General features: G+C 37.3%; 1 protein-coding gene across 1 annotated transcript; it reads right to left on the bottom strand.

The window, feature by feature from the left end:
- Positions 1–6,210: 6,210 nt before the first annotated feature.
- LOC112188005 (ATP phosphoribosyltransferase 1, chloroplastic) lies at positions 6,211–14,407 on the bottom strand. The gene is given in 15 exon segments (XM_040511704.1): positions 6,211–6,438; positions 6,616–6,672; positions 7,216–7,271; positions 7,385–7,486; positions 7,911–8,730; positions 10,031–10,643; positions 11,010–11,129; positions 11,325–11,405; positions 11,482–11,595; positions 11,953–12,054; positions 12,510–12,593; positions 12,723–12,830; positions 12,959–13,024; positions 13,833–13,946; positions 14,033–14,407. Coding segments are annotated over 10 exon segments (1,056 nt in total). The 5' UTR covers positions 14,282–14,407; the 3' UTR covers positions 6,211–6,438; positions 6,616–6,672; positions 7,216–7,271; positions 7,385–7,486; positions 7,911–8,730; positions 10,031–10,625.
- Positions 14,408–14,907: the final 500 nt, after the last annotated feature.

Raw genomic sequence — 14,907 nt, 5'->3', positions numbered from 1 at the left:
GAATAAGGTTAAAAAAAATGTAAACCCCGGAACTAGGGTTTTTCTAAAAATTTTAGATCCCCCCCCGAGCCGGAAATTGCTTCAGTTAGTTTTCAGGCCATACCTCGGTTGGACTTTCTTGCAAGTTGCTATATGTAGTCGATTTTGTCCATAGTTTGAATTGCTAGTTGCTATAGTAGAGTCAGGTGCTAATATGGACTTTCTTGCTAAGACTAATAGACACCAACTCATTTTTCTGATTTTCACACATTCTGAAAACTACTGCTATGTGGCACAAGTCATGCTCAGAACCATTACCAAGATACCTATCATAGATGAGCTCACATTCTGGCAGTGGCTTCATGATTATCAAACTAGTTTCAAAATTATATATGTATCCTAATTTCGATATTCGATCTATGCCCTTTATATAGACACCCTGTCTTGTTAGATGCTCCACCTACTGGGAAAAAAAATAATAAGAGTTTGTTTGCCGGTTGTAGTGATTAATGATGTAACAGTTTTCAAATGGCATTTATATTATAGTTTCAAGACGACTTGGATGATTTGCTACATACCCTTACAAAGTTTCACTATTTCAGGGACGACTTTGTGGAGCTGACAGTGAGATAATTAGGAAGAAGAATTAAAGTAATGAATAATATTTAGGTGATGTAAGTTGAGAAATTCAAGTAATGTAGGTAGTCGCAACATGATGAAGCTCAATCCTATAATGTAATGCTGATAGATCAAGGTATCTGGATACTATAATCAAGTTTCCTACTGGGAGAAATTGGTTCCCCAATATATATAGACCTTCTCTGCATACATTATGACAGATGAATTGCTTTAATTAATTTCAATGAAAATTTGTTTGAAGTTTTCCAGACACCTACTAGGTCTTGTGTTGATAAACAATTCCTTGTATTGGTGAAAACGCTTCAAGAATTGACTTTTTTTTAGCAGTTAGAATATGAGATAATTGGCAAACATAATTAAGAAATGATGGAGTGCGGGAGAATTTTTTTTATTTTTCTAATTTTTGCGTGTGGAATGAAATGACAGGAATATCCTTTCAGGTATAATAGATAAGGATGAACCATTTTCCTTTTGTATTCATTACTGAGTTGAGAGAGAGAGAGAGAGTGTGTGTGTGTGTAATGACCTGAATTTTGGTTTTACTTTCTTGTATTTTTGTGAAATTAATACAAATTCAAGTTGGTATAAATTATCGTTTTGGTGCCTTTTATTTTTTTTTTTTTTGAAAAAGCTGCACTTTCCATTGATCAATTAAACAATATGAGCAAAGTCATATTGTAATACATCATCGATACATTCAGAGGGTCTATGAGTCCAGACCACATTACATAGAACATAATCAAAAGCATAGGCAGCAAGCTTGTGCGCAACAGCATTGCAAGTTCGTTTGGCATATATGCTGGATTCAAACATGTGGTAAACTTAATAGCTGGTGCAGAATGTCATCCACAAGAGCACCCAGCTCATCCAATTCATGATCCTTATTAAGGATTAATTGCACAGCATCAAGACAGTCACTTTCAAGTGTGACTTGCTGCAAGTTTAAACCCTTAATAAAGTCCAATCCTTGTCTGATTGCTAGTAGCTCAGTCTGCTTAGCTAAGCTAGTGTGCGGTACTGCATGAGAAAATGTCGCCATAAACCTGCCTTGTGAATCTCAAAGTACTCCACCAATTCCACCCCTTGCCATTTGAGGAACAAAAGCTCCGTCCACATTTAACTTTGGACTGTTATCCTCCTCTGGCTGCCAGGTTGGTTTTTGTGCTGTGTGCCCAGCCCCTTGAGTAGCTCGAGCTTTTTTAAATTCTTCCAACCACGTCAAAGCTTGAGCCTTGAGGATTTTGCGACTTGTTATTCCATAGCAAGTTGTTTCTGTTCTTCCATAACATCCATAGCAGCATCATCAACTTTTCAAATAGTTCCATACCAAGGTGCATTGCACATTCTAGTAGCCAATCCTTGAAATTATTTGCCGGCAATAGTGTGTGTTGTATTTACAGAGAAGAGTCAGATAAAGCTTCAAAAGCAATGGGACATTTGCAGAAAAGATGCAAGGAATCCTCCACTCGATGCATACACAAAAGACAGTGCTCTTCCCCGTCGTATCCTTTAGTCAGCAACCTATCTCTAATAGGTAAAAGATTGTTTGCAGCTCGCCATACACAAATCTGAACCTTTCCTGGCACCTTCGCTCTCCAAATTTGTTTCCATAAAATGTCATAGGGATTACCACTGGAGGAGGAAGCAAGAACATTACCTAGAACCGTTTGGCATGCAATCCAATATGCAGATTTTACTGTAAAGTTTCCTCTCCTCTCTGGACTCCAAGCAATCTTGTCCGGTCTGCTTCGTGACTCAAAGGTATGGCAAGAACTTTGTCTGCAATGTCACCCTGAAAAAGGGACCTCACAACAGTAGTGTTCCACCTTCGATGCTCCGTATCAATAAGTTGTGAAACTAGTACCTCTTGAGCATTCACAGGACGCTGTATCAAATGCATAGGGCAATTCGGTATCCAATTATCAGCCCAAATGTTAATCTGCATGCCATCACCCACTCTCCATTTTATCCCTGCCTTCAAGGTTGGTCTGCCATTGATGATGCTACGCCATGAGAATGAAGGAGAGTCCCCAAATTTTGCATTCCAAAAAGTGCCATTAGGATAGTTTCGAGCCTTGTAGATTTGAGCAATAAGTGAGTGAGGATTGGTGACTAGCCGCCACCCCTGCTTTGCTAACATGGCAAGATTGTATGACAAAGTCGCTATCAATTATATTTTTAAACCCCATGCCACCTTCCTGCTTTGTAAGACAAAGTCGCTCCTAACTCCTCCAATGAATCTTCCTCTTGTCTTCAGTATCCCCCCAAAAGAAAGAGGCACAAAGTTGATGAATGTCGTCACAGAGACTCTTGGGCAACAAGTAACAGTTCATGGCATATAACGGCATGGATTGAGCAACCGCTTTGATCAAGAGTTCTTTACCTGCACAACTAAGCAGCTTCGATTTCCATCCTACCAACTTCTTTGTAATCCTCTCCTTTATATATGCAAATTTCGCACTTTTGGACTTCCCCACATGGAGTGGTAACCCTAGATATTTGTCATGCTCAGGCTTACACTGAACTTCCAATAAACCAGATAACCTGACTTGCAACTCCTCAGGCACATTACGGCTGAAGACCACACTACGTTTTTGGTAATTTACCTTTTGGCTAGAAGCTTTTTCGTAGGTACTCAAAATGTTTCGGATACTGAGGCATTCATTGGTAGTTGCTGCCCCAAACAGAAAGCTGTCATCCGCAAAGAAAAGATGATGTAGAATGGGAGCTTCAGGGCACATCTTCAAACCATGAATGCTACCATTTTGTACAGCTTGAGTGATTAATGCGGAAAGCCCTTCAGCACATAAGATGAAGAGGTAGGGAGATAGCGGATCTCCTTCTCTTATACCCCGATTTGGGGTAATACTCGAAGTCGCTTCACCATTAACTAAAATAGTGTACCTGACTGAAGTAACACAACTCATGATCATCTCAACCCACCTTGGTGCAAAGCCTAGTTTGATCAACATAGCATTGAGAAAAGGCCAATCCAATCGATCATACGCTTTACTTATATCCAGTTTCAAAGAAAAGAAACCCTCCTCTTGATGGCGAAGCTTGTGCATGAAATGAGCCACCTCATTTGCAACAAGAGAATTATCTGATGCCTTACAGAGTGCCTATGTTCCCGGTAGATCGTTTTGGTGCCTTATTCTTATGTTAATCAAGAAATAGAAATTATTTCGGACAATTATTCGCTCGGAATGCTTCGATTTAAGGGTTGACTTTTTAAACGTTAAGATTCTGTGAAAACTTTTCTGCACAAAAATTGTAGAGAGCATCAATACGAGTTCATGGACATGCGGAACACGAAAATCAGAATTCGTATGAAGAAGTTATGGCCAACGGAAAAATTTTTCATTTTTGGATAAATAGAAAAATTTCAGAAATTTTGAGAAAAACCCCTAGTTTCCGAAAAAGGAAACTGAATCTCTCTCTCCCCTCTAGTCCCAACACCCCACCCCCCCCCCCCCCCCCCCCCCCCCCCTCCCTGAGCCGGAAATCGCTTCAGTTAGTTTTCAGGCCATACCTCGGTTGTCTGGCCACCATTGGACTTTCTTGCTAGCTGCTATATGTGGTCGATTTTGTCCATAGTTTGAATTGCTGGTTGCTGGTTGCTATAGTAGAGTCAGGTGCTAATATGGACTTTCTTGCTAAGACTAATAGACACCAACTCATTTTTCTGATTTTCACACATTCTGAAAACTACTGCTATGTGGCACAAGTCATGCTTAGAACCATTACCAAGATACCTATCATAGATGAGCTCACATTCTAGCAATGGCTTCATGATTATCAAACTAGTTTCAAAATTATATTTGTATCCTAATTTCGATACTCGATATATGCCTTTTATATAGACACCCTGTCTTGTTAGATGCTCCACCTACTGGGAAAAAAAAAAAAGAGTTTGTTTGCCGGTTGTAGTGATTAAAGATCTAACAATTTTCAAATGGCATTTATATTATAGTTTCAAGACAACTTGGATGGTTTGCTACCCACCCTTACAAAGTTTTACTATTTCAGGGACGACTTTGTGTAGCTGACAGTGAGATAATTAGGAAGAAGAATTAAAGTAATGATTAGGTGATGTAAGTTGTGGTCTCTTTTCTTTCAAGTAATGTATGTAGTCGCAACATGATGAAGCTCAATCCTATAATATAATCAAGTTTCCTACAGAGAGAAATTGGTGCCCCGATATATATATATATATATATATATATATATATATATATAGAGAGAGAGAGAGAGAGAGAGAGAGAGAGAGAGAGAGAGATCTTCTCTGCATACATCATGACAGATGAATTGCTTTAATTAATTTCAATAAAAAATTGTTTGAAGTTTTCCAGACACCTACTAGGTCTTGTGTTGATAAACAATTCCTTGTATTGGTGAGTACGCTACAAGAATTGACTTTTTTTTAGCAGTTAGAATATGAGATAATTTGCAAACATAATTAAGAAATGCTGGAGTATATATAAGTTAAAGTAGCATTCGGTGCTTTCATAAGTTTGTCGAGGTTGTTGGGGAAAATATTGGTGATCAAGTCTTTGAACTTGGTGAACTTGATGGGTTCTGAGAATTCGGAGGCTCAGTGAAAAAATTTGAATAATTCTTATCGATTGTGGTCTTAACTGGAACCTAGTTATAATCTAAAAGTGATGGTTTACTGCCAATCAAAAACCCTTGTTCTACGGTACAAGATCATGAAACCAATTTAACCAAACTCCAGGCAGATTTCAGCTATATAACCGTAACAGAAGAATAGAGAAAAATTGCTTACAACATACAAAACATGTCTTACATGACCAGTCTGACCACAATGTCATGTTTCAACTCATATAGTAGAGTACAAAGATCCGACTTTTCAAATAAAATCCTTTCTACTTTTAACCATTTGCAGGTATCAAAGATGTGCTCAACAAAATCTTTAGCATTGATATACATACATCACAGACAAGGGTATACATACATCACAGACAATTAGAGGCCAAGTTTAGAGAGAAGTTCACGCCATCTTGGAGTTTCTTCATCACAAATGCAAGTCAAAGGGGAATACAGAACCCCACTGCCTCCAATCTGCACAAATTATTGCATGGAAATTAAACCCCAGCATCCGAAGGAAACAACTGCCTTTATCATAAAATCAGGTAACTACTATGTGAGCCATGCACAACTTGAACATGCAGCTAAAAGCTAGGCAGAGAAACTTCAAAATGTTGATGTTCAAAAGACAGACTTGTGTATCCCCAGGGAAGGGCATCAGCCATCAGTTCAAATTACGAGCAATTATGCCAGGATTGTTAAACCACTGACCAATTTAAAACTATTGACCAGTTCAGAACAATTTACATTTTAAATGCTTAAAACTTTCATGCTTATATATGTAGCCGTCATGTCTGCTAATTAATCTACAAAACACATTCAGACTCCTTTAAAACCCTTGGAAGAACAAATGCCAAATTCTAATTGGTCTTCCACATTCAGTTGTGTAGAAAACAAGCAAACTACTGAAGCTCTAACCAATTCAGAAAGGAAAATAAAAAATTAAAAAAGATCATATTTCCTATGATATTTTACAAATAATGATGAAGAAACTACACCTCACATTGAACAGTCAACTAGAAATTGTGCCCGCACTTTGACGCGGGTTTTGAAGCTAACACAACGTTATTTAAGGACTAAATTTAAAAGTACAGAAAACATAGTTGACATGATCATTATATTATCAAAAGATTAAGCCTGTTTTACAACAAAAAATGAAGTTGATCAAGTCTCTCCATCAGCTCCCCTCTCCAAATATCTCTTCAGCTTGACCTGAATGGAAAACAAACATTGCATAATTAGGTAATAACATAAAAAATGAAAATAGAAAACTAAAAAGAAACCATGTACTAAAATTTGACTGTTCTTTGTGGCAAACCTCAGGAAATATGGGAGAATCTAATACAGCGCTAAGACAATCACTTTTCAACTATCAGTTTAGTTCATCACCTGCAGTAGCATATAGTGAGTTGTAATGCACTTCACTCCAAAAGCTCAGCTAAAGCTCTGAAAAACAACACAAAAGGGTGCTCAAGTTTGAAGCAAAAACAAAAACTTCTGGAAGCACTCTGTCCGACTGGCATATGGCTGCTAGGACTACTTTAATACATGGATGAAGGCATTGATATATATCTCTCTAAACACTGACATTTCCTTGATGAAAACTATTCCACAGTAGCAAACTAATGTATTTGGGAGACAAATCTAAAGCCCATTAGAAAAATAAAAAGCATGAAAAGTGCAGTTGCGGCAATGTATCGAAAGGAGAATGAATAAAGCTCTACTTTGTGCAAGTCAATTCCAGTATCAGAGCAAGAATCAAAGCATGCTTCTTTTAACCACTAAATGTACAAACCCAACGAACACAAAATTCCTAAAACCCCTAATTTTCTCAATTCATCGAACCCAGAACTTGTGACACACAAAGTGCAGATCCAATTTTACCAAAGCATAAAATGATTCATGAAATTACTACCCAATCACAGAAAAAAAAAAAAAACAAAAAACAAAAAGCCACATTTCTGAAACTACCAAAAATCAAAAACTCACCTTCAACCTCCTCCAATCAATCACTCAAACCCGAAACTGAAGCACGAACAATACCCCTACATAATCGAAACCCAGCTCAATTGAAAAATACTTGGATTGGTTCTCAGGGTGGAAAAGCTGAGACTGACAAAAAAAAAAATGAAACAAATTTGAAGCCATGGTAGAGTACCTGGGATGATCAGTTTACTCAATTTTTGTTCAAATCAAGCATCAACTTATTCCCGTCTCCCTCTTCTTCTTCTTCCTCCTCCTCTTCTTCTTTTCCTTTCTTCTGTTTCAACAAAATCCCAAAGGAAAAACAGGTTTTATTAGGTGTAATGAAACAGAAACCCAGAAGACTGGTTTCATGAACACAGAAATTAAGGAAGGCACCCCTTCAAATCTATTGCTTTTGACTATTAACTATTGAAATATTTATGTGTCGTGGCTGTCTTTGTTCAGTTCAGCTATCTATTATGTAACTTATCACAGCTCATTGAACTGTCTATTTCCTAGCACTTAATCAGATCAAATTCATTTTGTTCTCCGGTTGCACTTAATGAATTCTTCGAAGCATTTGATTTTTCTCATCAAACAATCTCAAACTAAATCCATCAAATCAATTACTGGTTATTGGGTTGCAGTATGTTGGTGATCAAAGAAAAGTTATAGGAGAAAAAAAAAAAAACAAAGAGAACAGCTAATCCAAGTTTTACCAATTTGTTTGTTGGCATTCGTCTCTATCTTTCTGTACATCAGCTGAAAGAAGAACTTTGAGGATTGATGAGCCTCCATACCTCCTTTTCATACAAAATACTCTGCTTCACAAAAGCAATTTGCCACTACCTTCTTTGGATTACAGTTATAACTTCACAAAAGCAATAAAATCTCGCTAAAACTGTAATGCAAAGAACATAGCAATAAAAGTCCACAAATCAAAAGAAGATATCAAAGCTATAACCATAATCTGAATTTGGGAAAAAAATTCAGCAATAAAATTTGGCTACAATCTTCATAACTGTATCCCCTATTTTTAAAATCAAATCTATGAAATGTGAGTAGTATATATAATCCAATTAGAGAAAAGTCATAAGAAGAAGAAGAAGCACTATCTTCACTACCCTGCCTTACGAAAAGCAAGCAATCCAACAATAACCCAACCCTAAAAACTTCAACCAACACAACCTGCACATAAGGCAATCACAAAATAACATATTAAAAAATACCATCAATCCTCTGCGAGAAACTAAAGAACATGGTACAAAAAACTGGAAGACCTGATTAAGACATGCAAGGAAAAAAAAAAAAAAAAAGTAATCCAACAATCGAATAAATGAGGATTAAGACATGCAAGTTTTTTCCTTGTTTCGATGGATTAGAGCACTACAATGATATGTGAACCAATGCAAATGGTATCAAATACTATAGGTGATTTGTAACAAATCACGCTTAATATTTTTTTTTTCATGAGTAGGAATTGAGTCATACAAAGATCAAACCTGCAGAAATCTCACCTATTTCTTTTTGCTAACAGACCTGCAATGCAATAAAAAGTACGAATAAGGATTTCATACAAAGAAGAATACATGATGCAATTGACAAAAGAAAAATTAAGCATACAGCTTTTAAGAATAGAAATGCATCATATAATTCGTATCAAACACAAACTATAGCTATGAAGATCATGAATATGCGAGAAAGGGTCTATGAATTCAGTTGAAAGTATAAGGAAAACCAGTCTGAAGAAGAAACCACAGATAAGAAGGCAATCATATCAATGAAGCATAACAGTAATCAATATCTTCTCTTAGAATTCCCCCTTTCTTAATGTGCACATAATCTTAAAATAGAAATGAAATTTTAAAATAAAGGTTACTTGGGATTGGTAAACGCTTAGCCTGCATAGGGGCTAGGCTTAAATTATATCAAAGTTACACCAGCTAAAGCTTTTCTAATATCAAGAAAGCTCAAAATGTTAACATCCCATCTCATAGCTGAAAGACCACATCAAATCAATTATCAGCATTCTCACAAAATATAAAAAAATAAATAAATAATTATTGGCATAAGCTCAAGAACACTATTGTCTAGCACTCAACTGAATAACCCAACAGATAAACCTTAGAATGCAAAGTTTCTTGCCGAGCATAGAACTTATAACAGATAAACAATTTCCATAACAAAGATGAACAGCAATCCGGGCAACTGAGCTTTAGTTTAGTATATAGAGAATTGCTAATTTGTTGTTTATGAACAGCTATTATCATAAAACAAATAACTAATATCTAATTGAGAAAAAAGAAAAGACTACTTCTACAAAGATGAACTCAAATCAGATTCAGGTCAGAATCTGATGTATCGTACATATGAAAAAAATAATAATAATCTATCAATGAGCACTTGGACTATATTCAAACCTTGAACATAAATTATCAAATTGACTCAGCCGTGAAGCCAACGTCTCAACAAACCAAGTTTGTATTTCGTGCTCAAACTTATTTTGCAACTGTCCATTTGGCCAATCCTAAATAGAAGCCACAGTGGCTCTGATATTAACCAATTAAACTAAGCGCTAATATAATTAACAACAGAATCAAGGGGTCACGGAGACAATGAATCCATGGACTTTGCTTTACTTTGGTAAACTTTAATTTGATCAATAAATCTTTTTCCGGTATGTATGTGCAACTTTCTAGTTTCCATTAGTTCTACCTTAGCATTTTAAACTCAGTAAAGCTGTTCATCTTAAACAGGTGAAGATTATTGAATGAACTTCATGAAATTACCCAATCGGGAAAAGAAAAGAAAAAAAAAAAAGCCACAGTTCTGAAATTACCCAAAATCAAAAACTCACGGTTCAACCTCCTCCTCCATTAATCACTCAAACCCCAAACTGGAGCACGAACAATACCCCTACAAAATGCAAACCCGGATCAATGGAAAACTACTTGGATTGATTCTTGAACAGGAAAAACCAAAACGGTGATGTATGATGATGGAAAAGCTTAGAGATGGACCAAAAAATAAATCAAACAAATTTGAACCCATCGTAGAATAACTGGGATGATCAGTTCATTCAATTTCTGTACGAATTGAGCGCCAACTTCTTCCCCGTTTCCCTCTGTTTCTTCTTCTTCCTCCTCAAAACAAAAAAGATCCAGACTAACCAACGATACCTCAAAATAATAAACTGACCGGTAGCAAGTTTGAGATTTTGAGCAGCAAACGTATCTCTATCTCTTTGGTTTTGAAATTCTGTGCGAGGAAAGCAAGAGAAATTTGTTGATTCGAGTGAGAGCAAGAGCGATTTGGAATTCTTTGGCCGTAGAAGAAAGAAGAAACCTCCAGACGCATGTGAGGTTGACGGCAAACCCGTAAAAAAAGACGCATCTTCCCAAACATAAGGACGCATATGCCCAGCCAGCATCGGGTCAGCCAGCAGTACAAACCTGAAATTATAACAGCAAACCAAGGGCAAAAGAGTCAATTCATGTAAAAAGACGCATATACCCAGATGACATCATCTCAGACAGCAGTCACTCCTGCAATATAACAGAAAAGCGGGGACGAAAATGTCTTCTCCACCCCTTGATGAACAGTAGTAACAGTGAACTCATCTTTCAATATATGTATAATTTGCCAACCCATGATATTTATTTTTTATGCCTTACACAGAGAAATAGAAGCCAGAAGAATTTAGCTGCTTGAATGTGAAGGTGAGGGAAAGCAGAGCAAGCACTCACACAAAATTGAGATGTGAAGCCAATTCAGCTTCTGTAACATTGAAAATTACTAAATGAAAGATCATGGCTCACCGCTCTCAATTGTCGTACAGACTTGTAGAGGGCCTTTTTTGGCACATATATGGCGATGGCGTAGTAATCTGCTTTTATTTGCCCATCACGTTTGCAATACACTGTACTTATAGTGGGTCCCTGCCAGAGCAACCATGTACATTGTTGGGAAAGGATCAGGACGTGACCAAGAGAAGACAAGTTACTATTGTCATACTGCAACTGGAATCTATTCGTTTGAAAAGAACTACATCTTAAAACTTTTCCTTTCAAGGAACTGCAACTTGAAATTAAGGTTCATCAGTAAAGTAAAGCTAAATAAAATTCCAACCACACCTGCAAACCAGCTAATGATGGCTGGCTAAGGACTCGCTCAGCCACTTCTTGTGTACTATTTCCCCTCATATTTGCAACCACCTGTGATAAATGAGTGAGAAAACAACAAACCCCTGAAGGTACAAACATATAGAGTTTTGAATGATGATATACACACCGTATACTGACCCTCTGCCTTTAGATGTGCCTCCAATCTCTCCAGAATCTCATGTGTCGTTTCAAGTGCACTTTTCATTTTGAGCAAGGATCTCTTGCTTGCAACAAGAACTGCCTATAGAAAATTTAATTCCCATGTAAGAAAAGATTGGAAAAGAAAGTAGGATGCAGAAACAGCTCTCCTTCTAGTAAGCATCATAAGAGCAAGTTCACCCGTTAGGTCACCAGGTCAGTTACTATGGACTGCTTTTTAGTGTTTATTTTCACCTTCTGGGTCACGGGCACAGTTTTCAAACTGACCTGGTCACCGGGAGTGACCCAGGTCAGTTTGGAAACTGCACCCGTGACCCAGAGGGTGGAAATAAACATAAAAAAAACAGTGAATAGTAAGTGATCTGGTGACTCAACGGGTGGACTTGCTCTAAGAACTATCACAAAACATGCAAGATAAGTCATAACCCAGAAAGCTTACTTGACTTCGCAACACAACTCCTCCCTCGATCTCTTTCAAATTGTTTTCTTTTAGTGTTATCCCACTACTCACAAGGCCCAAAATTGCATCAGCTATCCCCATCTGCATATGAGAGAGACATATGGTATTTAATTATCTTTGACTTTCACCGATCAGTGAACCCCTACCATCAAATGCAATGGCCAACCACGTCAAACATTATACAAAAAGTTGAACACTGTTCCCATTATCAAGTAGCTAACTACAGATTCATTTTACTGGTGCCTTCCTAACTTTCTGAACGAGTGCAATTTCCAATAAGACAAAATTATGTTGATACACCAACTTATTTGAAGCAAAATAGTCAGAAATAGAACTAGACATTGAAAAATTGATAGCCTATGTTTTTCTCTAAAGGAATATTAAGATAGTATTTTATTATAATAAGAACCACTAAAATGACTAGAACATATATCCATGCTGGGCAAAATGCATCATGTTAACTGAGCAATACAACCACATAGAAGGGCAAAGAATGATGCTCCTGGTATCAAATCCCAACAAAACCGTATTCTTACCGCAGGAGCTGCCTCAACTGCTCCATCAGCTGTGGAAAAACTCACATGGTCCAGTCCATTTTCTTTCACAAATTTGGGACCCAACTGCAATGAAAGGAAAGGGAGAAATTAAAATTGAAATAGAATCCTTATTGCCAGAAAGATACAGACAATTGTTCCAGAAGACAAAAGTGAAAAAAAATACAATGAAATATTCTCCAACACATTGCTTACATAGGTGAAGCCAGTAGAAACTTGCAGAGGTTTCTCTCTGGTTCATTGAGGCATTTTTGCTAGCTCATTCAGTGAGTTACTGTTCTCAAAAATCCCATATTTTGGTATCTGAAAAAAAAATAAAAACCATGTTTGAAGACTACCGATGGTAAAATGAGTGAGATAGGGTTGCCTATTTGCTAAAAATAAATAAATAAATAAATATAAAAAATAAATAAAAAATAAAAAAAACTCACTGCAAGGGATAAGTGGCACTCCCCATACCCAAGAGCATCATGAACAATGATAAGATCTTCACTCCCCTGAAAGAGTATTTAGATGAGTTGCTTTGACAAGAATTCCATCTGATAAGCATTATATATTGATGCAGTTTTTTTTTACAGATATTTTAGATAACAAACAAAAGAAATAGCTAAAAGCTTGAAATAAATGGACAACATAACTACGCGTCGTCTTTGTGATAAAACATGCAGAATGAAAGATCTCCAACACACAAAGGCGAGTTTGAGTAACCACATCATAAATATTAATGCACTTCATCACAGTAATTTGGGATAACAAACACAGGTAACAGCGAATGATTTTTAAAAAAAAACAGACAACATGATTGCAAGTCATTATAAAACATAAACAAATCAAGAATCAAGCACAATTATATTCTTATTTCATCCATACTTTCCCTTCCACGCAATGATAGGTCCAAGGTACGTACCAAGAAATGAGGGTTTAACTACATCAGAATTGAAAGACTGACTAAAATTACAAACACAGCTTTGCACACCAGTACAAAGCACATGGGATAGATAATGACTTTTGGTGTCAATTACATAGCTCTCTCTGGGTTTAAAGAAAAACTTCCATTGCATACATAGTTATACACCCTATAACCAATCAACCACCCATTCCATATATTCAGGACCGGAAGACAACAAAAATACAAAAAGCAAGTTTTCGACACACTAGACAGCATATGGGATGGCTCAATTACATAGCTTTTTTTTTTACCCTCCAAATTCTTCAGTTAAAATTTCATCACAGATATATAACTCTACTCCCTAAAACAAAAACTAGTATAAATCGAAAGAAAAGTAGATAGTGCAAGGTTAACACCTGTCCATATTCACTGACGGTGTCAAGACCGGTAATGCCAAGGTCCAAATCCCCAGACAGCAACTTCCTCACAATGTCCTTAGGCCTTTGAAACCACACTTCCAAATTAGACAGCTGCACCAAAAACAAAAAATGAATTTGGGTGCAACATGCCAAAGAGGAATCAAAAATGGTGATGATAGAGTGAGAGAGTGAATGACCTCAGGAATTTTAGCAACGTACTGGTGAGGATTGACGGGCTTGACGGAAAACTGGCAGTCCTTGAGGAGATCGAGAGTGTCGGCGCCCATGTGGCCTTTGATGGGCAGTCCCAGCCGAATCTCGCTCCTCTCCTCCGCCGCCGACGCCGCCGCAGAACAGGTGATTTTGAAGGACGGCGAGGGAGAGGAGGAGAGGGGGAGGGAGTGAGTAACAAAGAAGGGGCGTTTGGGTGGGTTTGCCGCCAACATGTTTCAGAGATTGAGAGAGAGGCCGGCGTAATATGGGTCTGGACCCCAAAGTGATAGGAAAATAAGAAAAAGAGTAATTGCAGAGGAATGAAAAGTAGTTGTTGTATTGATCGATGCTTTCAAGAGAGCCTCAGCCCAGTACATATAGCTAGAAACTAGAAGGAAAAGAAAATAGACAGCTGTCCATTTTCAGATAAGGATCAAGCTACTGCTGGCTCACAACAAATTAACATGAGAACTTACTGCAATATAATAAATGAAAAACAGTAAAAAGGTAAGTTGTATGTTGGGTTAGAGGCTTAGAGCACCAACATCCCACCTCCTTTGACAGAAACCATCACCAGCTTCCCTTGAAAATCAGGAAAACGTAGTTGAAATTCATCTGCACTCTCCCATGTAGCATCATCCTCAGAACCATTTTTCCATTGAACTAACCATCTTACCTCAGGACAGTTACCCTTCTTGAACAAACTCCTCTGTAATATCTTTGTTGGAACCCAGTTACTCTTGTTGGTATCAAAGCTATGAGGTAAAGTTGGAGATGGAACTACTGAACTTTCCAATTTCTTCTTTAGAAGTGACACATGAAATTCGGGATGCACATTTGCAGTCGAGGGTAACAGCAA

The sequence above is a fragment of the Rosa chinensis genome, chromosome 1, assembly GCF_002994745.2.
Source record: "Rosa chinensis cultivar Old Blush chromosome 1, RchiOBHm-V2, whole genome shotgun sequence".
In the NCBI taxonomy this organism is placed as follows: Eukaryota; Viridiplantae; Streptophyta; class Magnoliopsida; order Rosales; family Rosaceae; genus Rosa; species Rosa chinensis.
This window is presented reverse-complemented; position numbering and strand designations above follow the sequence as displayed.